The sequence below is a fragment of the Phalacrocorax aristotelis genome, chromosome 5 (assembly GCF_949628215.1).
Source record: "Phalacrocorax aristotelis chromosome 5, bGulAri2.1, whole genome shotgun sequence".
NCBI classification, from domain to species: Eukaryota; Metazoa; Chordata; class Aves; order Suliformes; family Phalacrocoracidae; genus Phalacrocorax; species Phalacrocorax aristotelis.
In genome coordinates this window covers 69,366,404-69,391,199 of record NC_134280.1, presented here as the reverse complement: position 1 = coordinate 69,391,199, position 24,796 = coordinate 69,366,404, and the positions used below count along the sequence as shown (strand labels likewise).

At 68.4% G+C, this 24,796-nt stretch overlaps 3 protein-coding genes across 6 annotated transcripts; 2 read left to right on the top strand and 1 right to left on the bottom strand.

Moving 5' to 3' along the window:
- The first annotated feature begins 1,674 nt into the window (after positions 1-1,674).
- Positions 1,675-5,178, top strand: PPP1CA (protein phosphatase 1 catalytic subunit alpha). Its single transcript, XM_075095180.1, has 7 exons — positions 1,675-1,796; positions 2,644-2,775; positions 2,960-3,190; positions 3,638-3,742; positions 3,874-4,097; positions 4,392-4,526; positions 4,794-5,178. The coding sequence occupies exons 1-7, from the start codon at positions 1,742-1,744 to the stop codon at positions 4,902-4,904; spliced, it is 993 nt and encodes a 330-aa protein (XP_074951281.1). The 5' UTR covers positions 1,675-1,741; the 3' UTR covers positions 4,905-5,178.
- Positions 4,976-23,070, bottom strand: RAD9A (RAD9 checkpoint clamp component A). 4 transcript variants are annotated; one of them, XM_075095155.1, is made up of 11 exons: positions 23,061-23,070; positions 7,371-7,428; positions 7,109-7,243; positions 6,888-7,002; positions 6,682-6,781; positions 6,355-6,464; positions 6,164-6,270; positions 6,020-6,084; positions 5,833-5,934; positions 5,485-5,713; positions 4,976-5,400 (listed from the first exon to the last, which is right to left on the bottom strand). In XM_075095155.1, exons 3-11 carry the CDS (start codon positions 7,112-7,114, stop codon positions 5,302-5,304), a joined length of 933 nt encoding a protein of 310 aa, XP_074951256.1. In that variant the 5' UTR covers positions 7,115-7,243; positions 7,371-7,428; positions 23,061-23,070; the 3' UTR covers positions 4,976-5,301. The 4 variants fall into 4 exon arrangements, with proteins under 4 accessions (XP_074951256.1, XP_074951254.1, XP_074951255.1 ...); XM_075095153.1 differs by lacking the exon at positions 23,061-23,070 and adding an exon at positions 7,541-7,734 and having other exon boundaries at positions 7,371-7,441; XM_075095154.1 differs by lacking the exons at positions 7,371-7,428; positions 23,061-23,070 and adding an exon at positions 7,853-7,925.
- Positions 13,680-24,201, top strand: CLCF1 (cardiotrophin like cytokine factor 1). The gene is given in 4 exon segments (XM_075095197.1): positions 13,680-14,399; positions 20,619-20,678; positions 20,681-20,784; positions 22,652-24,201. Coding segments are annotated over 4 exon segments (684 nt in total). The 5' UTR covers positions 13,680-14,371; the 3' UTR covers positions 23,144-24,201.
- Positions 24,202-24,796: the final 595 nt, after the last annotated feature.

Genomic DNA, 24,796 nt, shown 5'->3' with positions numbered 1-24,796 from the left:
TGCACACGCATCCCCCTCCCCCCCCAAAAGCACCCCCACCCACGCACCCCCTGGCCCCCCCACTCCCCCTCGCGGCAGCACCCACCGGCGGTGGCGGTGGAGGCGGCGGTCGGTCTGTCCGGTGCTGTCGCACCCCGCGCAGCGGCTCTGCCAGCTCCTGTCCCGGCGGCGCCTCCTGCCCGGGCGGGGCGGCCCCGGGGGGGGGGGGGCGGGCGGGGGAGGCGGGGCGGCCCCGGGAAGGGGGGGAAACCGGAGGGGCCGGTGGGGAACTCGGGGTGCGGAGTCTCGGGGTGGGGGTACGGGGGTGGCGGGTCAAGGGGGCGGCGGGGCCGGGGTTCCACCGCGGGAACAGAGGACGGGACGGGGACGGGGACGGGACGGGGACGGGGACGGGGACGGGGACGGGGACAGGGACAGCCCGGCGGGGTCACCCGGGGCCGGCTGTAAAACTGACACCGCGGAGCAGAAATGTCAGGGCTGGGGCCAGGCGGCGGCCCCACCCCCCGGGGAGCTATTCCCGACCGCACGGCACGGCACGGCACGGGAGGAATGGCATGGCACGGCATGGAATGGCATGGGGGAGATGGCACGCATGGCATGGCATAGCATGGCATGGCGTGGCACAGGGCAGGTGGCATGCATGGCATGGCATGGTATGGCATTGCACAGGGAATGGCATGGCATGGCATGGCATGGCATGGGGGAGATGGCACAGGGGATGGCATGGCATAGCATGGCATGGCATGGCATGGCGTGGCACGGCACGGCGCACAGGGAATGGCACCTCAGGGCACCGCATGCAGTACATGTTGGAGGGAGTGGCGTGGCACGGCAGGGCATGGCTCGGCACAGCACACGGCACGCATGGCCTGTGCAGCACGGCGTGGCACAGCACAGCACATGTGGCATGGCATGGCCCAGCGTGGGTAGTGGCAGTGCCAGTCTGTCCCCCTCCACTGATTAATGACTGCTGTGGGCATGGGCGCAAGTAGGGGCGCAGGCAGGGGTGCAGGCAGGGGTGCAGGCAGGGGCACAGACAGGGTGGCAGGCAGGGGCACAGGCATGATGCCTGCGGCCCCAGAGTCCCACCGAAGCCATGCCCAGGCTCCCCACGGGAGCTCTGGCTTCGGGGTGCCCCTGGGGACACCGGGATGGCAACAGCCTCCCAGCAACCACCCGGTGCTGCTCACAACGGTGGCCCCATGGTCCCGGAGCGGGCACAAGGCGGAGGGGGGGATGGGGGGGCAGTGGGGTCTGTGCCCACCCCGTGGGGGTGAGCAACTCCATGGCTCTGCCAGTCCCCACGTCCCCCCATGTCCCCCGTGTCCCCCTCACCCCGTCACACCCCAGTCCCTGCGACACTGTGCTGCCCCCCCATTCATCCCGACCCTGTCCCCAGGCTGTCCCTGTGCCCGAGGACCGGGATGCGCCTACCGGAGGGGGATCCCCCGTGTCCCCCACCACGGGTGTCTCCGTGCCACAGGTGTCCCCACGCCTCTGCGCCACCGACGTGGGTGCCTGCAGTGTACCCACGCCGGGGATGGAGTGTCCCTGTGCCCACAATGGCGGGATTGGGGCCGGGGTGCCCAGGGGCGGAGTGTCCCGCTGCCCCGGTGCCCCCACGGGGAGGGACACCCCCCCCTTTTTCCGCGCTGATTCCTCCGGGCCGGCAGGGGGCGCTGCGCGCCCGGCCCCGCGGGAGCGGCCGGCGGGGGAGGCGGGGCGGGAGCGTCCGGCGGCCATGGCGGACACCGAGAAGCTCAACCTCGACTCCATCATCAGCCGCCTCCTGGAGGGTGAGGGGACCCCCCTCTCCTCGGCACCCACCGCCCCTGGCACCCCTATCAACCCCGGTCCCCCCACAGCCGGTCACCCCAGGCGGGCCGGGGCCTCCACCGGACAGGCCTGGGCCTTCCCCCGCCGTTAGGCCGCGGCACTGCCTGAACCCCCGAGGGTGGGGTGGGGGGTCCCGGGATGGGGGGGTTGGGGGTAGTTTGGGGGGCTGAGCAATGTCTCCCCGAGGGGTACGGGCTTGTGTTCCCGGGGAGGGGGAGTCCCAGAGCTGAGCCTTTGGGGTTGGGGGGGGCTGAGAGTGTGGGAGGGGCAAGGCAGGGGGAGCTGGGGGCAGGGAGGGGTGGGGGTCTTGGGTCTGGGTGTTGGGGGGCTGGATATTGGGGGGTTGTGGAGGGGATGAGGTCTGGATATCGGACTGGGAGGCAGCAGGGAAGTTTGGGGGCTGGGTTTTGAGGGGCTGTGGGGTTTGGGGGTTCATAGGGGTGGGGGGCTGGCAAGGGGGCTGACGGATTTTCGATAGGCCAGGGAGGGGCTGTGTTAGGGGGTGTGGGATGTGTTGGTGTCAGGTTGGCAGGCACTGGGGCAGGGTTTGGGGCCTCATGGATGGGGGGACCCTGCCACAAACCCCAGCTCTGGCAGGAAGGGGGTCCCCTGGCGTGGGGGGTGATCTGTGCCCACCCGTCCTGGGGGACACCTTCCCCCCCACAGAAATCCCTCATCCCCATCACTCCTGCCAGTCTGTGGGTATGGGGTGTGTCGCGGCCCCGATGCCTGTCCCTCAGTGCCAGCAGGTGGGGTGCACATGGGGTGCTGGGGGGTCCCTGACGACCCTCTCTCCCGTGGGGCCAGTCCAAGGATCGCGGCCGGGGAAGAACGTGCAGCTGACGGAGAACGAGATCCGGGGGCTTTGCCTCAAGTCGCGAGAGATCTTCCTCAGCCAGCCCATCCTTCTGGAGCTGGAGGCACCCCTCAAGATCTGCGGTGAGGGTTGGCCGGGTGCTGCACTGGCTGGGCACCCTGGGACAGGCGCAGGGTGCAGCTGGGCCCAGCACAGCCCTGTGCTTCCCTGGGGACGTGGATGGGCAGCACTGGGAACTGCTGCATGGTGGTGGTGGTGGGCTGCGGGGAGCTGGGGTCCCATGTGCACCCTGCCCCCCTCCTCCAGGTGACATCCACGGGCAGTACTACGACCTGCTGCGGCTCTTTGAGTACGGGGGCTTCCCTCCGGAGAGCAACTACCTGTTCCTGGGTGACTACGTGGACCGGGGCAAGCAGTCACTGGAGACTATCTGCCTGCTGCTTGCTTACAAGATCAAGTACCCCGAGAACTTCTTCCTGCTGCGCGGCAACCACGAGTGTGCCAGCATCAACCGCATCTATGGCTTCTATGATGAGTGTGAGTGCTGGGGCTGTGTCCCCCCACAACCCCTCTGCCACCCCCGTGCACCCCGTATCCAGTGTTGTCCCCGTGCTGTCCTGCACTGACCCCATCTACAGCTGTGGTGGCCAAGGGGAGTCCCCCTGCCACCCCCATGTCCCCCTGCCACCCCCATGCCATCCCTGTGCCCACAATCAACCTGTACCACCCCAGTGCTCCCAGAACTGAGTGTCCCACGCCTGCCCCATACCCCTGTGTGCCCTGAGGACATCCCCTGAGCGACACAGTGCCAGCCCATGGCGTGAGCCCCATGCAGCCAGAGCTCTGCTGGGGCGGGTGGGCCCCTGGGTGGCTCTGCGTGCTTCACCCAGGGGGTGCGAGCCCACATGGGGACTCGTGGGGAGCCCCATGTGCCCCCATATCCCAGAGGGGCAGTGCTAGGCACCCACACCCACTGCCTCGCAGGCAAACGGCGATACAACATCAAGCTTTGGAAGACATTCACCGACTGCTTCAACTGTTTGCCCATCGCCGCTATCGTGGATGAGAAGATCTTCTGCTGCCACGGAGGTGGGCATGGCCCTGCCTGGGGCTTTGGGGCTGGAGAGGGGGACAGGAGTTCTGTGTTTTGGGGGTGCCCCAGGGGGATGGGGGCTGTTGCTGAAGGGGCAGGGCCTGACGCTGCCCCCCTCTCCCCGCAGGGTTGTCTCCTGACCTGCAGTCAATGGAGCAGATTCGGCGGATCATGCGCCCCACGGACGTGCCGGATCAAGGCCTGCTCTGCGACCTCCTCTGGTCTGACCCCGACAAGGATGTGCAGGGCTGGGGTGAGAACGACCGTGGTGTCTCCTTCACCTTTGGGGCGGAGGTTGTGGCGAAGTTCCTGCACAAGCACGACCTGGACCTCATCTGCCGGGCGCACCAGGTACCTCCAGGCACCCGACTGCTGGGGGCGGGTGGGTGCACCCCTGGGGGATGAGATTTGGGTCTCCAGTGGGTGTTGGGTACAGTGGCAGGTGTTTCTACCCCTAATATTTGCCGCTTGAGGGAAGTATTTGCTCTTGGGGCTGCCTGAGTCCACACAGGTGAGGGTCCTGGGGAGGTGTTTACCCCCAGAGGGGGATGTTTGACCTTGGGGGATGTTGTGGGGGGATTGTCAGGACTATGGTGGGGGGGGTGGGCATTCCCCTGCTCAGCGGTGGCTCCGATGCCCGCGCAGGTGGTGGAGGACGGCTACGAGTTCTTCGCCAAGCGCCAGCTCGTCACCCTCTTCTCGGCGCCCAACTACTGCGGGGAGTTTGACAACGCGGGCGCCATGATGAGCGTGGACGAAACACTGATGTGTTCATTTCAGGTGGGTGGGGGGGCACTGCCACTTGGGTGGGGGAGTAGGCCTGTGGCACCCACGGGCAGGTGGGGGGGCAGGGTCTGCAGGAGGGCCCTGATTCCTGCAGGGAGTGGGGGGTGGTGAATGCAGGGCTTGGGGGGGCCAGCAGGGAGAACAGAGGGGGGGCCCTGATGCACAGGGAATTGGCGGGAGCCTTTGTTCTCGAGGGGAGTGGGGAGGGGGGGCACAGCGTGCAGACCCCCAACTCACCCCTTTCCCCCCTCCACCCGCCAGATTTTGAAGCCGGCCGACAAGAACAAGGGCAAATACGGGCAGTTCAGCGGGCTGAACCCCGCAGGACGCCCCGTCACCCCTCCCCGCAACTCTGCCAAAGCCAAGAAATGAGCCACGAGCCACCCCTGCCCCCCACCTGCCCCCGGCTGGGGCCCAGCCCCCCGCCCTCAACATCAGGTCGCTTTTCTTTCGACTTGTTTTTTATTTGTAAGATCCTGCCCCCCCCCCGCCACGCTCCACTGAACCAAAATACAGCCGCCACCCCGCCAGGGCAGGGACCGCTGGGGCGAGGCGGGGGGGAGCCCAGAGCCCAGCCCTGGGATGGCAGTGGAGGGTGGGGGGAGCAGGAGGGTTTTTTTTGGGGGAATAAACTTGTAATGGGTCATGGGGGGTGCCTGTGTTTGGGGGTGATGCTGGATTGGGGTGGTGCTCGTCCTGGTGGCTGGATGTTGGGGGGGCCGGTGTCACGCAGCGGTGGGGTGCCGGCAGCTCCATGCCCTCAGGGCTCTCAGTATTCACCATCGCTGTCCTCTGCCAGGACCTCCTGGGTGGGGGCCGGGCTGGGCCCGCCTGGCGTCAGCACTGAGCCAAAAAACAGGGAGCGAAACTGGGGGGAGGGGGGAGAGGTGGAGGTCAGGAGGGGGCTGTGCCTCTCCCCCCACCCCCAGGAATGCCTGTGCCCATCCCAGACCTTCTTGTGAGGTGGTGTCCCTGGCACAGCTCCTTCCTCCTCCTCTTCCTCCTCCTCTTCCTCCTCCTCTTCCTCAGGGTTGCTTTCAGCTGGACGTGGGGTACACAGGGGGAAGGTGGGGCTGGGGGGCACCCCTGAGCCCTCCTCGTAGGCACTGGTTTCCATAGCAATCATGTAGGATTCAAGGTCATCACCAAAGTCATCTGATGGGACGGGCAGGTGGGACACACTGTTGGGAAGTGAGCGAATGAGTGGCGACTGTTCACCTGTTCACTCTGGTCCCTACTGATGGCAGCTAGAGGCAGCTGGGACTGCACCCACCCTGGGGCTGACACGGGCACTGCTTACCCGTTGGTCGGGGGGGGCTGCAAGCTGCTTTCGGGGTCCAAGAGGGTGGCCAGCACCAGGTGAGCCTCCAGCACGGTGTCGTCCAGGGTGAAGACCACCGGCCTGGGGGCACAGAGGGGCTGAGGGGGAGCAGCTGGCAGCAGGGCCAGCAGCTGGTGGCAGGGCTGGCCAGGGCACCCACTCCTACCTGCCAGGCACGTCGTAGTGGATGGTGAGGGGCAGGTTGGAGGCTTCAGCAAAGGTCAGAAGTCCCTGGGGATGAAGAGGAGGAGGATGAGGGGGGGCTGAGGGGTGACCTGGGGCAGTGGCAGGGGGCTGGGCAGGGACTCACCCGAAACTCCTTGAGGCAGAAGGTGATGTGGGAGCCCGGGGTCACGGCCACTGTCTGGAACTCATCCTCAGCCAACCACAGCTCCGTAACCATTGTCTTCCTCAGCTCTGAGGGCAAGGAGGAGGTGGGTCAGGGGGCTGTGCCGGCACCCCGAGGCCAGGAAAGGGGTACCCCACGCCTGCTACGTTCACCTGTCTCATCGTCCACGTAGCTCCGGAGGCTGATCTTGCCCCCGGGGCCAGCCTCCAGCGTCACCTCAGCCAGCGTCGGGGGGAAGTGGACCACGGCCTCCGCCAGCACCCTGTGGGCACATGGAATTGGAGGGGGCACACCAGGGGCTGAGCACCCCAACCCCCCCCACCCAGGTCCCGCAGAGCCAGCCAGGCTCCCTTCTTCCACCCGCCCTTATCCCCCCTCTGCAGCTCCCTGCCCACCCCGGCGCCACCCATGTCCCCTCTGTCACCCCAACCCCTACCCACAGACCCATCTGTGTGTCGTGTCCCCCCACCCCGTCTCACCGTGCCGGGGCGCAGAGGCTGCTGGCGCAGCGCCGGGTGTCGAAGACGGCCTGTAGCTGCTCGCATTCGTGGAAGGCCAGATTGTGGGTCTTGGTGACGCCTGGCGGGGAGGGCGCTGCCTCAGACTGGGCAGGACAGCAGTGCCAGCGTGTCCCCCCACTCCACCACGTGCCCCCATCCCACCCCGTCCCCCCGTGGGCACTCACCGTACTTGCAGTGGAGCTGCACGACCAAGCGGCTGGCCCGGGGTTTGAGCAGGATGAGACATTTCCACACCGTCTTGTCCAACGAAGGCAACGAGCGGAAGATGCCCAGGAAGGTCTGTGGGTATGGGACGGATACAGTGACGGTCACCCTGCCCGGCCCCCCCGGAGCACCGGGGAGCTTTGGGGGTGCGGGGACAGGGTGGCGGCGGCGGGTGCTGCACCTTCATGTGGACTTTGCATCGGAAGAGCTGTCTGTCAGGCGGGGCGCCGCCCGCCTCGTACAGCTGGAAGAAGAGGGGCGCGAAGAGGAAGGAGGCGAAGGCGGAGCGGGAGGAGTTGACGGTGCGCAGGGAGAGCTGGCGGGGGGACGACACACAGACACAGAGTGTGCTGGCACCGCCTGCCCTCCCCAAAGTGGGGTTGGAGGGGGGGCTCAGTGCCCCCCCAGCTGCCAGCGCCCCCCCCAGCCCCAGTGCCCCGTACCCCGCTCTCGGTGGGCTCCAGGTAGAGCTCGTCCCCGATGCGGGACAGGGCGTGCACGACTCGGCCAAGGACTGGGGGGGTGAGGAGTGGGGGACGGGGTGAGGCAGGGCACCCCCGTGCCCCCCCACCCCCCCGCACACACACACACACCCCCCCCCGGCTCCGCTCACCTTTGACGTTGCCCCCAGTGACGACGCACTTCATGACGCGGGAACCGGGACTGGGCGACCACGTGGAGGCTTCGCGCCTGTTTACCCGGGGCCACGCCCCCTCCCGAAGCCACGCCCCCGTACTCAGAGAACCCCCCCGAGACCACGCCCCACCAGGTGGTTACGCCCAGCGGCGGCCTCCCTTCTAGCCCTGCGGAGCGCCTCGGCGGGGCCGCCCCCCCCCCCCAGCGGCCCCCCGGAGTGGTCTCGCCCGCCCCCTCCCCCGCAGCCGCCAGTGCTTCCGCCCGCTTCACCGCCGCGCCGCGCCAGCACCTTTTCCCGGCTTCCGCACCGCCCTCGCCTCGCCGCCTTCCCATTGGGCGGGAGCTCAACGCCGTCCCGCCTCCCCCGCCCGCCGATTGGTCAGCGCTGCCGTCTGACGGCGTTCACGCGCCGGGCTTCGCCTCACGTGACCGGGGGGCGGCCCCTCCCCGCGCTCCGGTTGCCCGGCGGTGGCGGCGGAGGCGCTCGGGAAGACCCGCCCTCCCCCGCCCCTTCGCCGCTTCCTATTGGGCGGCAAGGCGCCGGTGATTGGAGTGACGTGCCGTTTAGCCAATGGGGCCTCGACGGCAAGCGGCGGCTGTGCGCCGCAGCGCACGGTTCCCATTCCCCGGTCCCGTTCCCGACCTGGCCTCCCTTCCCCGGGCCCTGCGGCCACCCGCCGGCCCCCGGGTCCTCCCCTGGGCTCCCCCCCGTTGCCCACCCCCTGCCTGTGGCCTAGTCAGGCCTCACCCCTGTCTTGGAGGGTCCCCAGGCTGCCCTGTGCTGCCCCCGGGAGTCCCATCCTGCACCACGCAGGCCCCTGGCCTGATCCCCCCGTGCCCCGCGGGTGCAACCAGCCAGGCCCCCAGCCGCCCTCTCCCCCTTCTCCGTCAAGCTGCTGCCACCAGCCCCACGGTGCTCCCCCGGTGCCCACCCCTGGGCCTGGGAAGGGGCCACAGCCCCCATCGGAGCCAGGCAGGCGCCCATGCCAGGGCCTGCAGCAGCCGGTGGAACCGCCCTTGTTCCAGGGCCTCCCGGGATCCCGGCCCCAGGGGGGATCCCAGCCCTGTAGCCGCGGGCCTCTGCCTCCCCTGGGAGGTGACTGGGGGCTCATGGGGACGCTGTACCCGGTTGGCAGCGGTTAACAGTTTCTCCATCCCGCAAATGCCGCCGGTTGTGCAAGGTGGAAAGCGGGAGGCTCGTACCTGGAAGGCCGGCGCCGTGCCTGAGCCGGGCGAGGGTACGAAAGCGGTAAAGAGGGTAAGAGATCCCGCCGGGGAGGCTGGGCAAGCTCAGCAAATCGCTTTCCTCCCGCAGGCGGCTGGTTCTCAGGTTGGGGAGGCCTCAAGGGAGGCCGGGGGGGATCTGGCTGCGAGGAACTTGACTCAGCGCTCGCAGCAGGGTCCTTCAGCCGGCTCCCGCCCGCAGCAGGATCAGCGGCTCCTCCTGGGTTTGGTGGCCGCCGAGCCCAAGCAGAGGGGCCCCGGCCCGCAGCCTGCAGCGTCGGGCTGGCACCCGAGGGGAGAGGCGGGGCAGGGGGGCACAGAGCCCCTTCCCCATGGCTGCCGCCCTCCAGCACGCAGCCATGGTCTCTCCTCCTCCTCCTCTTTCCTGTCTCAGGTGTGCTGCTGGCGCTTGTTGCCTCTCCATATGCCCTGCCTGCAGGATTTTGGCCCCAGCGCTGCCCCTTGGCAGCGCAGCCTCTCCAGGTACGCAAACTTTCGACCTTTTGCGGGGCTGCTCCGTGGCCAAGGCACGTGTGTGTGGCTGGGCTCGGACTGCGGGCGGGGGGCTCGGGGGACTCCCAGGCCTGCCTTGGCCTGGGCTCGGGGTCTGGCCCCCCGGGGTTGACTGGATCTGGCTCCCTCCGCCCCTGGGGTGAGCACTGGCTACCGGCCTCTTCCTCCCAGGAGGAGGAGGAGGAGGACAGGATTGTGTGTGAGCGTCCGTTCCAGCTCTTGAACAGCAGCCGGGCTCCTCTGGAGCCGGCGTCCCCAGGAGGGGCTCTGGCCTCGGGGCTCGGCGTTTTATGGGGCTGCGGATAGGACGCAGCTGGCTGCGGTCGTGACACACACACCTCCGCGGTGGCCAAGGCCACGCGCACCCCTCCCTCTTCCCCTGGCCGCACTGATGAGGCACTGGGGACCAGGCTGGATACGGGCCGGGGGCAGGAGCCTGGCAGGCCTTGGGGGGCTCTGGCACCCCCAGGCTCAGCCCACCCCTGCTCTGCCTCTCCCAGCACACCCTCGGCATCAGGGATGGATCCCTGTCACCTTCCCTGCCATCCCCAGGTGCCCCCTCCCACCCGGTGGGTTTGGGGCTGTCTCCCAGCGCTGGCGGCTGCCCGTTCCCCTGTGAGTGGCGGTTTCCTCCCCGGCACAGCGTCCCGAGCACATGGCGCAGTGCCCTCGCCCAGCCAGCGGCGCGGGGGAGACAGACGGACACAGCTGGGCTCCTGTTCCCTGCCCGGCAGGAGGGGACAGGCGCCTGCCACCGCCAGGCCCAATGTCTGCTCCGTGCCCTGACGCATCCCCTGGCTGCGCCCCAGGGGTGCCCCAAGGAGCTGGGACGGTGCCCTGCCTGCCCTGGCCCGCACCTCAGAGGGGCTGCAGGCGTTCTGGGGGCTAAAACCCTCCCCGGTGTGGGGCTTTCTGAGTCCACCCCGGCACTCGGGGCAATCAGCACCCCACTCTTCTCCCTCTCCTCCCTCTGCCAGGGGCCCAGGGCTCCAGTGTGGCCCTGGGATGTCGTGGACGGTGCTGGATGTGGAGCTGGGGGCCGCAGAGGGGCCAGGTGGGAGCACAAGGGGCCGCGGGTGGGCGGGCGGGCAGGGGGCCGTGGCGCAGCTGTGTGACGGGCGGGTGGCGAGCTGCCGGCCGCAAAGGTCAGTGGTGGGTGGCAGGGCCGGCGGTGGCGCCGGCGGAGGGACCCACGCCGCCCGGGCTGGGATGAAGGTGAGGTCAGCCGCCCAACGGCGCTGCCACCGGTGACGTGGTCCCCGAGGGCCGGTGGGGGCACGGCCTCACCCACGCGGGGCCGTTGCCAGCTGGGCGAGTGGGCAGGACCTGCGGAGGAGGAGGATGGATGGATGGCTGTGGCTCTCCAGCGGTTTGACCTGCCTGTGCCTTGTGCCCCGCTCTGTCCCGGGGCAGGGGCTCCATCTCAGCACCACCGCCTGGCACGGGGTGCTCCGGCAGAGGAGAGAGGGCTGGGGAGGAAGGCACCAGCTGCGTTGAGGGGGGTCTTGTGCTCACCACTGGGCTGTTGGCTCTGAGGGGGCTGCCACGGCGCTGCTGGGTCAGGGGGCTCGTGCCACGTCCGCTGGCCGCGTTACCCTCCTCCCCTCTCCCTCTTCTCTCTCAGGTGTTGGCCCAGCGTGAGCCATGCAGCCATGGAGCTGGAAAACTCACCACAACCGATCTCGGGGCTGCTTTTTGGGGAGGGGACAGGGCAGCAACAGGCAGCCCCACTGCCGCCCGGGCAGGCAGGACTTCACGGCCCACACCCCCCCCCCCCCCCCCCCGCTGCCTCACCGGGGCTGGCAGCCGCTCCCGCAGCCCCGGCCACTCTCCAGCCCCCCAGGGACGTGAAGGCGGCTTTTCCCAACTGCTCCACGCTGCTGGCGGGGGCTGTTTGCTCGAGGGGGGAAACCAGATACCCTGCACCGCGGCTGGGGGAGCCGAGTGGAGAGGCTGGCCCCACGCCGTGCGGGCAGGAGTTGGAGGTGGGGACCCCCCCGCCCGCCCCCAGCTCCGGCACGCTGCCGGGGAACCGGGCCGAGGCACCTTCCCTCCGCTGAGCCGCTCTCGCTGGTTCTCCCGGCACAAAAGTTGGGGCAGCTCCGTCCCGACACCCCCGCAGCCCCCACCTCACCCTCGGCGGCTGCAGCACCCCCTCGAGCGAATGCTGGGGAGCCTTTTCGTCTCCGTGGCTCGTCACCGCTCTGCAGGGCTCACCACATCGCCTTCCCCGCAGCGAGCGAGCGGCGGCATCGCCGGGGCTGGTGCGGCACACGGAGACGCCCCCCACCCCCTTCTTAACCGGGGCACCCAGAGCTGCCGCCACCACCCCAGAGCACATGCGTTGGGTGCTTCCTCACGGATTTAACACCAAATCTGCGGCTGCAAACCAATAAATCATCCTGGCATCGCCGCAGCGCCTGTGTCGGTGCGTGTTTTACCAGTACGGGGGGTCCCTGAACCTGGGGCTGGATGGGTTCGGCACGGAGGGTCCCCCTGGATTTGGGGAAAGGCTGGTCTTGACGTGCTCCGAGCAGGCACCCCGCTGCTCGGTGCCTCGGAGGAAGCCAGGAGGACGCGATTGCTGCCAGCGAAGGAACCGGGAGGGCTTAGACCTGACCAGGGCCCGGGGCTGGAGTCGAAACGAATCCGCCTTTTACCTCCCGGCCCTTCCCGAGCTGCGCCGGCCGGCCAGCGCCTTTGTTTTAAACAAAGGTTTTTTTTTTATTATTATTCGGGGGGAGCCAGCACAGGCAAGGACGCTCCCCTCGCCTCCGAGAGAGCCCCTGCGGTGGGGATAACACCGCTCGCCTCTGCCGCAGCACCCACTCGGGGATGTGGGTCGTGAGAGGAAGGGATGGGGGGGGGGCTGGATCACACACACACACACACTCTCCCCTTATGGCGATGGATTTTGGGGCTCAGCAGGGGTTTTACACCCCGCTTGGCCCTTGAGGGGGGGGTCTGCCCTCGCCGCGGGTACCTGCCCCACTCACCACGGGTGGGGTGTGAGGCCACAGTCATTGCCGAGGTCCCCACGGGTGCCGGGTCGGGGTTTGTCCTAACGGGGGAGGTTAATTGGGAAGGAAGTGGCCTCTGGCTCCCGCACCCCGTGGGAGGGAGGTGTGGTGGGGGTCCGTGTGCGGGACCGGGCTCCCTCCCCATCCCCGCGTGGCCGTGGCGGGCAGGGGGTGCGGGTGGCAGGACCTCGGGGGCAGCCCGTGGGACCAGAGCCACGGCAGCCGGTGCCACCGTTCCGAGTGGGTTCCGGTTCTGCTGCCACTGGGACCCGGAGCCCACCGGGACCCGATGGGCCACCACTCCTCCGTGCTCCCCCTCGTGTCCCCACCCGTGTCCCCCCGTGTCCCCGCCGCTCACCTGCCGCCACCCGGGGCCGTCCCGGCGGGGCGGCGGCGCTGCGGGTCCCCGCGCTCCCCTCCCGGAGCCGAACCGGGGCCGGTGTGTGTGTGTCGGGGGGAGTTGGGGGGGGGGGGGTCCGGGACCCCGCGGGACCCCCTCTCTTTGCCAACCGAGCGGTATAAGGGGAGGGGGCTGGCCGTGCCGGAGGAGAAACGAAGCCAGCCTGCATGTCTGTCTGTCTGTCTGTCCCGCCACCCGCCTCGCACCGGCCGTCCCTCGCTGCCCGCCCGGCTCTGCTCCCTCCCAGCCCTCCACCCGCCCCTCCCCGCTTCCACCTCTCCCCTCCGGGGGGGGCGGAGGGGGGGGGGGCAGGCTGGCACCCCCCCCAACCCCCCCCCCCCCCCCCGCCCCGGGGCGGCGAGAGGAGCCGCTCCGCCGCACCTCGCCCCGCTTCCCCCCCCCTCCCCTCCCCGGACCCCCCCCCCCCGCACCCCCCATCCCCTCCCCGGGGACCGGGCTCTCGGCGTGCGGCGGCGGCGGCGGCTCTGCACGTCGGGAGGAGAAAGAGGCGAGAAGGCTCCGACCGGCAAATGGGAGCCGCGGTCCCGGGCCGGTGTGCGGGACCGCTGCCTGCCTGTCCGGGAACCCCCAACCACGCAGCCACCGGCCCGGCCCCGCGCTTGTCCCGCATGGAGCTGAGAGCAGGTAGGAGACATCCTCCCCCCCCACCCCCCATCCCTCTCCTCACCGGTCCCGCACCGACCCCGCACCGGTCCCGCACCGGTCCCGCCGCTGCCACTAACAAAAGCCGTGCGGGAGCCAGAGCTTTTGGGGGGGGGGGGAAGGGAGGGGAGGAAAGGAAGGGGGTGTAAAGGGTGGGTCCCCCCACCTCCTGCCCCACCAGCAGCACCCCGGGGACCCCCTTCCCTTCCCTCCCCGGCGCCGGGCAGAGGTCCGGGACCCCCGGGCTGGCGCCGGGGTGGGGGGGGGGGGTGGGGGGGAAGAGGTTTGGGGTGGTGTGGGGTGGGGGGGAGAAGGCCGGGAGAGAGGGAGGGAATGAATGGAGCCCGCTCTTGTGTACAATTGCATCAAATACATTCTTGAAAGCAACCTGGTTCTGCTTAACACTTGAATTTTGAAAAAAAAAAAGAGTCAAAGAAGGGAGGCAGCAGCTTGGAGAGGGTGTATGCGAGCTCGCGGGGCCGGGTTTTTTTTTTTTTTAAAGTTTTTTTTTTTTTTTTTTTTTTATTCTTGCATTCCTGGACACCAATCAAAAGAGCAAATCAAGGGAGGTGGAAGGGGGAAAGGCGGCGAGCGAGGCAGCCGGAGCGTGGTGCGAACCGTGCACACACTCACACACCAAAAAAAAAAAAAAAAACAAACCAAAAAAAAACCCATCCACCCAACCCGGACAGCTTTTTTTATTTTTTTTCCACCTAACACCCAAGCAAACACAAACCAAAACAAATAGGGAGAAGGGGAAAAAAAAAAAAAAAAAGAACAAAAAAAAAAAGAAACTAAAAAAGAAAAAAAACCAGCCCCTGAGCGAGCGCAAGCGAGCAAGCGAGCCAGGGCAGAGGCGAGCAGGCGGGCTCGGCCAGCCGCTCGGGGCGCGGAGCAAGAGCCAAGCCCCTGCTTTGGGCTCTTCGGTGCCTTCCCCCCCCACCCCTGCGCCTTCCGTCCCCCCCCAGCCCCACCCCGCACCCCGACTATGCTAAATGTTGCTGGGGAGCTCTCAGGTAAGACCGAGCCGCCGGGTGCTGCCGGCCGGGGCCGGGGCGGGGGGCTGCCTGCGCTCTGCCTGCCATGGTTTTTCCTTTCCGAGCCACTGCTGATTTTAATTTGATGTGATTAAAACGTCTGTCTGGCTTTGGGATTGATTTAAGACTTTCCCCTCTCTGGGTCTTTTTTTTTTTTTTTCCCTTTCTCTCGTTCCCTCTTTTCCATGCATGTTTGTGATTACCAGGGAGGGAACCGCCGCTGAGCACGGAGAATTAAACCCCAGGACTGACAGAGGGGAGGAAAATGAAAGTCACTGGGATTTGGGGGGCAGGAAGAGTTATTTTTCCTGCCTGGGGCTGGATTTCGGGGCTTGCCTCAAAACGGCTTTGCCGGAGCGGGCAAGATTCCTCTGGGAGACGGCAGCGGGATTTTGGGGTGCCAGGGAAATGTCGCTCTCTAGAGGGAACCGTCCCCAGGGCTCCAGCTGCGGCTGCGGGATGGTTTTGTTTCCCCCCAGCCCAAGCGGCTGCTTCGGGGATCCCGGGAGAGCCGGCGTGGTTGTGGGGCTGGCTGGCCCTGCAGTACGCTGGGATTGGGGGCTTCTCTCTTGGAAAGGACGGGGAAAATGCTGGAAAACACCCTTAAAAGGTCAAACTGTGGGTGCCGCGAGGCTCCCCGGGCTCCCACCCGGTGGGACCGGGGCCGGAGCAGCACGAGGCCGGCGCTGGGTTTGGCTCCAGCTCCCGCGGTGCCGGCGTGACGCAGGATGGGCAAAGCGGGGCGAGCGTTGGGGAACCGGAAAAGCGAGGCCGGGATCCCGAGCGGCTCCATCGCCCTCCCCTCGCCCCTTCCTCTCCCTCTTCCCGCTTGCCGCCGGGGCTGGTGGATGTAACCAGGGAGCCGGTGGCACCACCGGACCTGGGGCCTGCAGTCAGCCGGTGCCGGGATGGGCAGGGAAGGGGATGCCGAGCCCGGCAGGGCGGGAGGAGCTGTGGGGCGAGATCCCAGCCACCCCAACCCTGCTCCCCGTTTTTGGGCATCCCTGGCCATCGGCGGCCCAGCTTTCGGCCCCGGCAGGGCTCGGGGACGCTCGGCAGCACCGGTGTCCCCGAGCCTATTTAGCAGGCTGCGCGAGGGCACGGTGGCGGCGCACATCTGGGCTGCATTAGGCGCAGCCCGCGAGCAGCCTCCGAAGGGAAATGCGGAGGGCTCTGCTTACAGGGCCGGGCTGGGGGAAGATTTATGCCCTGCTAAGTGGCACGGAGCTCCATAAATCACCCCCCACCCCAGCCCCGCTCCTACCTGTCCGGCCGCCGGGGCAGCCCCTGACCCCTTGTGCCACAGGGGGGGTGGCACCCGGCTGCCTGGCACAGGGTACCCGTGGTCCCTCGCCCGCCTGCCGAGCACCAGCACCCCGGCAGGCACATGGGGATGCGCTCACCCCAGCACAGCTGGGACATCTGGGTGGCAGCAAGCCGCTGGTCCAGCAGTGCCGTGGCCCCGGGTGGCACATGGCCCGTGGGTGACGGAGGTGTCCTGGGCTTGGCCAGGGTGCTGGGGACCGTGGGGCTGCCTCAGGCATCAGGGCACGGCTGTCCCCAGCCACGGACCCATGGCCAGGCAGCGTCCCTGGGGCATGGTGGTGGCTGCTGGGTGGGAGATGCCAGCGACGGCAGGGGTCCGGAGGCGCCAGGGGATGGAGAGGGATGTGCTGCGCAGGGCTCTGGAGTGCCACATGGGCTGGCACCGAGGGTCCTACGCTCCACTGAAGAGGGGACAGCCTGGCTCTGGCGCTCGGCTCTGCCGTCCCACCAGTGAAACACCCGAGAGCAGTGCCAGGGTGGCTGGTGGTGGGCAGCCGGCGGTGCTGGGGGGCTGCGCGGCCCTGTGACCTGCACCGGGAGGGGTGGGAAGGCGGCCGGGGTGCCTTGCGTGGCTCACGGGTGCCAGCCGGTGCTGGCGGCGGTGGGTGCTGTGCCCGTGCCGGGCTGGCTGTGCGTGCGGGACGGCAGGGTCTGGTTGGGATTAGGGGCCTGCGCCCCCCTTGCCGGCGGGGGTGTTTCCATCGTGCCGCTGGCTGGAGCCGGATGGGAAATCCAGGCCCAGCTAATTACGGCCTCGCTGGAGTCTCCCGTGCGCGGCCGCATTTATAAACACACGGAGGAGACAGGATGTAAACACTCAGCGCTGCGAGTGCAGGCACGGCTGGGGCGGGGGGGGGCGCAGGGCTGTGCCCCCCCCCCCACGCACCCACCCGCTCCCCAGCCCCGCAGGCAGCCGGCACGGCAGCTTTGCTCGCTGGGAGCCGTGCAGGGACGAGGGGTCCGGTGGGGACACGGTGGGCACCAGGAGCTGCAGGCGGGGGCGAGGCAGGGTCTGCAGGCAGGGGCTGATGGGTTTTGGTGGCTCCTGGGGAGCTAGGAGAGGGGTGGGATGGAGGTGTGGGCTGGGAGCAGGCAGGTGGTATCCCATGGGATGGGATGGGGCAGGATGGGATGGGATGGGGGCTCCACTGCAGTGGCATGGCTGCTGTTGGGGAGCAAGGACGCATGTGTCCTTCCCACCAGTGCTCGGGGACCCCTGACATCCAGGTGCAGGGCACATGGCGAGCATGAACATCCTCACATCTCCACAGTGCCAGCTCCACAGAGCTGCTGCGGCGCCTCCCTGATGCTACAGCGTCACCTCCCCGGTCACAGCGGGGTTAAGTGCCAGCAGCCTGGGGACAACAGAGGTGTCTGCCCTTGTGCCTTTGAGCATCACCAAGACCCACAGGGTGGTGGGCAGAGGCTGGCCACTACCTTGGGCTGCGAAACCGCCCCGTGATGGTGCGCAGGGAAGGGTTAAGTGCTGCCGGTCGGGGTCGCGGGCAGCCCTAGCCGGGAAGGTGGCCGCTGCCTGTTGCCTGCTCCCTGCCGTGCCCACGGGCAGGGCGACTTTGTCCTCGATACCGTCTGTGTTCATGCCTGGCCACAGCGGGACCTCCCCGGCTGGGCTCTCACACAAGCGCCAGGGATGGGGCCGCTGGGTGGGATGGGGCTCTGCTCGCTGCTGGACACCGGCCCATCAGATACGGCAGCTCCCGCCGCGGTGCTGGGGGCCGGCTCAGCTCTGTGCGCTGCCCGGGGGCTCCGGTGTGAGGGTCCCCCCTTCCCGGCTGCCGCCCCCGCCCTGGGCGCCGCTTTGCACAAGGGTTTCGGGAAAACGGGCTCTGGGGCGGCTTGTGGTCACTCCTGACCTCGGCGGCTCTGCCCACAGCATGCCCGGGGAACAGCTCACCCGGCACTGTGGCTGCGCTCCCGCCTCGGCTGCTCGCCGGGAGGTCTGGCCAGCGCCGGCCGCCTGCGCCGCCGGGGGGGTGGGTGGCTTGCAGGAGGGCAGGGGTCTCACCGGCATGCCCATGGCTCCATGCGCATCCCACCGAAAGCGGGTGAGCAGCAATCCTGCCGCCACGTGTGCGAGGGATGCCTGTGGCACCACCGGTGTGTCCTGGCACCCACCCCAGCCCCTCAGCATCGGCAGCGCGGGTCCCCCAGGGTTGCCTGACGGAGCTGGGGGGTTGCCCAGTCCCATGCCCCCGGCCGCCCCGGCTCCCCAGCTGCCCCCGGGGCCGAGCGGGTGACCCTGGGGCAGCCACGCCGTGAGCTGCTTACGTGGGCTGGGAGCATCCTGGCGGGGCTCCAGGGCCGGTTTTGAAACCCTCGGGCTCTTCCTCTCCGACGTCACCGGGATCCAGCTGTGCCGGCCCCACGCCTCCCTCCTCCCCGCCGGGCCGTCGCCGCCGCCATTGTCTGTGCCGGTGCCCAGACATTTTCTGCCTGGCGCCGAGATGCTGCGACCGGTGTGGGCGAGGGAGAGCGGCTGCTCCGCAGGGCACCTGGCATGGCTGGGCCACCGCCACCACCGTGCGATGGCCGCCATCACCGCTGCGCCGCCGCCACCGCTGTGCCACGGCCACCGTCACTTCGGTGCCGCCGCTGCGTCATGGCGACCGTCGTGCCATCGCCACGGCCGTGCATCCCGCCACCTCCTGGCCTTCAGCCATGCACCACGGCCCATCCCCTTCCTCCCTCCTCCTCATCCTCGTGCTCCTCCATGCCGGCCACCTGTCCGGGAGCTGCCGGTGGCTCCATCCCCATCCCTTCCCTGCCCAGCCCCGGCCCTGCTGCGCCCCCCAGCCCGGCTCCCCCGGCTGTGTTTGCTTTGGCTGCGTCAGGGCCAGGGCTGGTGTAAATCCCGCGCTGGAAACTCGAGCCGGTGGCGGGCGAGGGTCCGGCCAGCCCAGCGGTGCCGGGGCTCGGCCAAAGCAAACACCCAGGGGTGGGTGAGTCACCGTGGCGGGGCCCCCCCCCCCCCCCCTCGCCGCCCGTCCCACGCACGCTTGCACGCACGCAAGGCAGGAGAGCGGCACGCTCCACGCGCCGGGATGCACCGGCGTGCCGGGGCCTGGCCGCGGGGCAAGCGGCTGCACGTGCCCGCCGCGGGGCACGGCTGCGTGGCGAGGCGCCAGCGGAGAAAAGCCCACGGTGTGCGTGTGCCGTGTGTCACGCACCTTCGCGGTGTCACGCGCGTGTGCTGTGTCACCGGCGTGCACGGCGTGTCGCACGCTCGCACGGTGTGTCGTGCGTGCCTGGTGCGTTGCACACGTGCGTGGCGTGGTGTGCATGCGTGGTGTGTCGCACGGCTTTGCAGTGCGTCACACGTGGCGTGCATCGACACGCTTGCGTGGTGTATCCCACACGTGCGCGGTGTGTCACACACCCTGCGTGGTACATGACACTCCTGCACGGTGTACGGCCCACCTATACGGTGTACCACGTACCTGCACGGTGCGTCGCTCACCTGCGCAGTGTGTCGCACACTGTATTGCACACCAGCGCGGCGTCACACGCCTGCGAGGTCCATCGGACGCACGCGTGGCGTTTCGCGTGCCTGTGTGATGCAACTGTACAACTGCACAGTGTTTGACGCCTGCAGGGTGTTATTACCAGCGTGAGCCATGTGTTGCACGCCCACGGGGCGTAGCGCTGGTGTGAGTGGCGTGTTGCGCACCCACGCGTTGTATCACCGGCGCGAGCGGTGGTTGCACACCCACAGGCGAGCTGCACACCCTCATGCAGCTGGGAGTCAGGCGTCTCCCTGCCACGGGGGCTGGCAGGCGCAGGGGCAGCCGGGTACCCGCTGCGGCAGGGCTGGCACAGCCGGAGCCGGGGTGTCCCCGAGGACCCTCGTGCGTCACCAGCGCTTGGCTGCTCCCGGGTTTCCAAACCTCCCGGCGGCTCATGACGGGGAGCAGTGACGCGCGAGGGCACCACGGGGCTCCCACCCGTCTCGCCTCCCCGGGGGGGGCCGCCGCCGGAGCTGCCCACGCCGGGAGCCCCGCCGAGCCGTGATGAGCCGTGCTGGCGGTGGGTCCTCTGGCGGAGTCGTTGCCGGGAAGCCCAGCTCCGGCGTGCTGAGAGGGTGCCAGTTGGCTGGGAGCATCCTGGCCGCGGGCCGTGACCTTTGCAGAACCGCCGGTTAACGAGGCTGGAGCTTCTAAGGCCGCCCTGACGTCAGGGCGATGACGGGGGACCCGGCCGGCGGTTTCCGCAGCCTCAGCAAAGGTCACCCCACGCCCCGGCCACCCCTTGGGGTCCCTGACCCTGGCCCCCTCCCCCCCATTCCCCAGAGGCCCCTTGGTGGGGGTGGCTGGGGGTCCCTGCTGGGGCAGGGGCTGCCAGCAGCTCCGCGGGATGCCCACCCCGCTCCGGCATTGATGGTGGGTGAGTTGCCGTGCCCAAATATAACCAGGCCGTGCCGTCCCGGCGGGAGCGCCGCGAGCCACGCTCGCTCCAGACCATATAAAGGATTGTTGCTGCAGCCCGGGGGCGGGAGCGCACGGAGGGGAGCCCGGGCTCGGTGGTGCTGTAGGGGTCAGTGCGGGAAGACAGGGGTCCCCGGTGCACCGGCTGTGCCGGCACCATCGCTCCGGGCTCCCGGTACTGCCCTGGCGTGAGCTGCCCTGCGCCGGGGCGGGTGCGCTGTTGCAGGTGTGGGTGCCCCTATGCATAGCCTTTCCGTGCCTCAGTTTCCCCACTTGCAGGCGGGTCGCCCCGAAGGACGGAGCAGCCTGTGGTGCCGGGGGTGCCACTCACGGCTGGGTTGTCCCTGTCACCCCAGGCCCAGGGGTGGGAGGGGGTGTGTGTGTCCCCACACACCTTGTGCCCCCTCCCTGAGGTGCCGTGTCCCCGCAGGAGACTCTTGGGGGATCTTCACCTTCCTGTGCGCCGCGCTCTGCAACCTGCCGGCGCTGCCCGCCTGAACTGCACGGAGGAGCTGGGTGCCGGACAGTCCATCCAGAAGACCTACGACCTGACCCGCTACCTGGAGCACCAGCTCCGCACCCTCGCCGGCACCTACGTGAGTAGGGGCTCACCCGCACCGTACCCCTGCCTGCCCCCCTGCCCTGCCCCACGGCACCAGGAGGGTTGCCCTGTCCATCCTCCCCACGCCTGTATCCCCTGGGCGATGCCCCGGCCCGTTGGGGCTCCCCGGAATGGGTACACCCCACTAGTGTCCTTGTGCCCACCTGGCACTGCACACACCCCCCCCGCCCCGTGGGGGGTTCCCCCTGTCATCCATGGACGTGGGGTGGGCAATGTGGGGCAGTGCCACGTGGGGAGGGGCTGCCCTGATGCCACCAGCCAGAGACCCCCTTGCCTGCGCACAGCGTGGCCAGGGCAGCAGCAGGGAGAGGGTGCGCACACGAGTGGGCGTGCGCCTGCGTGCACGTGGGTGGGTGCACACCTGCATGCCTGCACATACATGTGAGCATTGCAGCGCCTGCATGCGTGCACACCTGCACGTGCACGTGTGCTTGTGCATCGGTGCGCCTGCGTGTACGTGCATGCGTACACAAGGTGCCTGCACACCTTGGTGCGTGTGCATCAGTGCGCCTGCACACACGCGTGTGCTCGTGCGTCAGTGTGGCTGCACGCACGCGTGACAGCACCTCCACGCGTGCGTTGGAGTGCATGTGCGCCTGCACACGTGTGTGCGTGTGCATTTGTGTGCCTGCACCTACGCGTGGGCTTGTGCTTCGGTGTGCCCGCGCATACGTGTGCATCTGTGTGCCCGCACATACATGCGTGCGTGTGCGTCACTGCTCCTACGCATGCATGGATGCCTGCACACGCATGTGCCTGTGCACACACAAGGCGCAGCCTCGCCGAGCCTCCCTGCCCGTGACTCCCCGGACACGCGTGTGCCGTAGCACGCCCTGTAGTTGCAGGTGACGTGTTTGCCATCACATGCTCTTGCCCGGTGCCAGCGGTGCCGGTGCTGCCCGCCCTCCCCGGGGGCTGTGGGTCTTCCCAGCCATCCGCACCCGTGCCGGGGGCCAAGGAAATGTCTCATCGGCGGAGGGCAGGGCGGCTCCCAGGCCCCTGCCCTCGGCCCAGGGTGCAGGCAGGGGTGCAGGCATCGGCCTCTCCCTGCCCGCCGGCAGCACCGCCTCACACGAAGGTTCCCCGTCTCTGCCCTGACGTGCCCCCCACCCCGGTGCTGCCGGCTCAGCCCCAGCGGTGCCGGCACGTGGCGTGACGAGGGGTTGGGTGCAGGGCGTGGGGGGGGCTTGACCCCACTGATGGGTGTGCCTCCAGGTCTGCTGTGGAGCTGCGGGGATGCGGAGGCTGGGGGTGTGATGGGGAGAGGGATGTGGAGGGTGGGGGAGGTGGTGGTGTGGGAGACAGGGACACCTGGGACATGGTGGGCATGTCCAGCTGGGGGATGTGGGCAGGGGGACATGGTGGGCATCGAGAGCGGGCACATGAAAGGGAAGGGGATGTGGTGGGCATGTCTGGGGGACACTGAGACCTGGGATGGGGGGACACGGAGCCTGGGGATCATAGCAGGCAGGGGACATGGAGACCTGGGACGTGATGAGAAGGGGGACATGATGAGCAGGGGTACCTGGTGTGCACTGGGACACAGAGACCTGGCATGGGGGTGACATGGAGACTGGGGACATTGGGGGGCACTGGGACCTGAGAGACATGAAGAGTGGGGACCTGATGGGAAGTGGGATGTGATGGGCAAGGGGACATGGAGTCCTGGGACGAGGGGGACATGGCGACTGGGGACATGGTGGGCATGGAAACTTGGGATGTAGCAGGGAGACACAGAGACCGGGGACGAGGGGAACAGTCCCTACCCTGACCCCATCCTCAGCGTCCCCCGTGGCACCCCTGTGATGCCTGACAGCCCCCCCCCCGCCTCCACCTTGCAGCTGAACTACCTGGGTCCCCCCTTCAATGAGCCCGACTTCAACCCGCCGCGGCTGGCGCGCGCCGAACGGGTGCCCAGCGCCACGGTGGACTTGGACCTGTGGCGGGGGTTGACCGACAATGCCCGCCTCGCCGCCAACTACCGTGCCTACAGCCGTCTGCTCTGCTACCTGCGGGCGCTGGACGGGCAGGCGGGCACCGCCGAGCTGCGCCATCGCCTCGGCCACTTCTGCTCCAGCCTACAAGGTTTGGTGCTCAGCATCGCCGGTGTCATGTCCTCCCTGGGTTACCCGCTGCCCGTCGGCCCCGCCGGGCCCCCTGCGCCCCCCGGCACCCCTGTCGCCCCTAATGACTTCCTCAAGAAGATGGATGATTTCTGGCTGCTGAAGGAGCTGCAGACCTGGCTGTGGCGCTCGGCCAAGGACTTCAACCGCCTCAAGAAGAAGGTGCCGCCCGCCGTGGTCACGCTGCGCTTGGAGGCAAGGGGCTTCTGAGCCCCCTCCCCGATGCCCCCTCCCCCCCCACCTTGCTAGGATGGGGATGGGGCTTCTCACCCCAACAGGCCACCACATGCCCCCACCGCCACCTCGCTGTGCCTTGTGGGATGGGGCCTCCAACCCAAAGTGCCACCAAAGCTACCCATGACCCCTCTCCATCACCAGTGTGCCTTGAAAGATGGGGCTTCTGACCCCAAAGTGTCACCACAGCCACCCCACAGCCCCACCATCACCACACTGTGCCTTAAGGGATGGGGCTCCTGTCCCCAAGTGCCACCAAAGCCACCCCACATCCCCACCATCATCACAGTGCCTTAATGGACAGGAGTCCTGACCCCAAAGTGCCACCAAAGCCACCCATGTCCCCCCTCCATCACCAGTGTGCCTTCAGAAATGGGGGTCCTGACCCCCAAAGTGCCACCAGAGCCACCTCGTGTCCCCACCGTCTGTGCCTCGAGGAAGGAGCCAGTGCCACTGCGGTGTCCCCACCCCACCAGTGTGCCCTGGCCTCGGGACTGTCCCCACACCTGTGGGGCTGGGGAGGGCAGCAACCCCCCACCTCCACTGCAGCAATAAGCCCCACCCCCAGGGGCTCCAGAGTGGGTGCAAGCCCCGCCCACCCCTGAAAGGACCAATCCCCCAGAGCATAGGAATAAGCCCCGCCCCATCCAACTGCAAGCCCCGCCCCAGGAGCAATAGGCTCCACCCCCTCCCCGGACGGCAATAAGCCCCGCTCACCAGCCTGTGCAGCAAGCCCCGCCTCCTTCCCACAACAGGCTCCGCCCCGTCACCCAAGCCCCACCTCTCCCATGGTTACCTAGCAACTCACAGCCCCTCCTCCCCCGGGAGGGCGGGGCTCTGGGGCATGGTGGGCGGGGCTGGAGGCGGGGCCCCAGGGCCGCTGTCCCGGTGCGTCTATGAGTGTTTATTTATTGGAGATGTTATTTATTGGGGTATTTATTGCAGAAGATCTATTCTTGTATGAACGAATAAAAGCCTTTCTCCAGCACCCCCGCCCCGCCCGCGCCACACGGCGGGGGGCCCAAGGAGCCAGTGGTACCATCAGTAGGAGCCAGAGTGAACGGGTAGCTGCGCCAGACTCTGAGCTCAGCGTGGCTCAGCCCCCGGCTGCGGGCGTTTCCCCCAAAGCCCCAAGTGGCGCTGAGCAGCGGGACGTGGGATGGCAACACGGGCACCGGGCGCAGCCCTGGTGGCACCCTGCACTGGGCCAGGGTGGAGCGACAGGGTGGGGGGACCCACGCGTGCCTCCCTGCCGGCTGGGTTGGGGGAGCTGCTGCACCCAGGGTGGGCTTGGGGACACACTGTGTCATCTGGGGATGTGCTCAGGGACCCCCATGCCACCCAGGGATGTGACTGAGGAGCCCCCATGTCACCTGGGGATGTACTCGGGGAGCCCTGTGCCACCCAGGGATGTGCTTGGGGACCCCTCACATCACCCATGGATGTGACCCCTGTACCACTGCGTCTGGAAGGCCCTGGAGTCCCTGGGCTGCCTGGGGGGAATGGGGAACTGAGTGTGACCTGCCCCTGGCCCGGTGGTGTGTGGGGTGCTACCAGGGTGGGAGGCACCCAGAGCAGCACCTCTGGTTGCGAGGAGGGATGCAGAGGGGTCTCCAGGGCACATCAGGA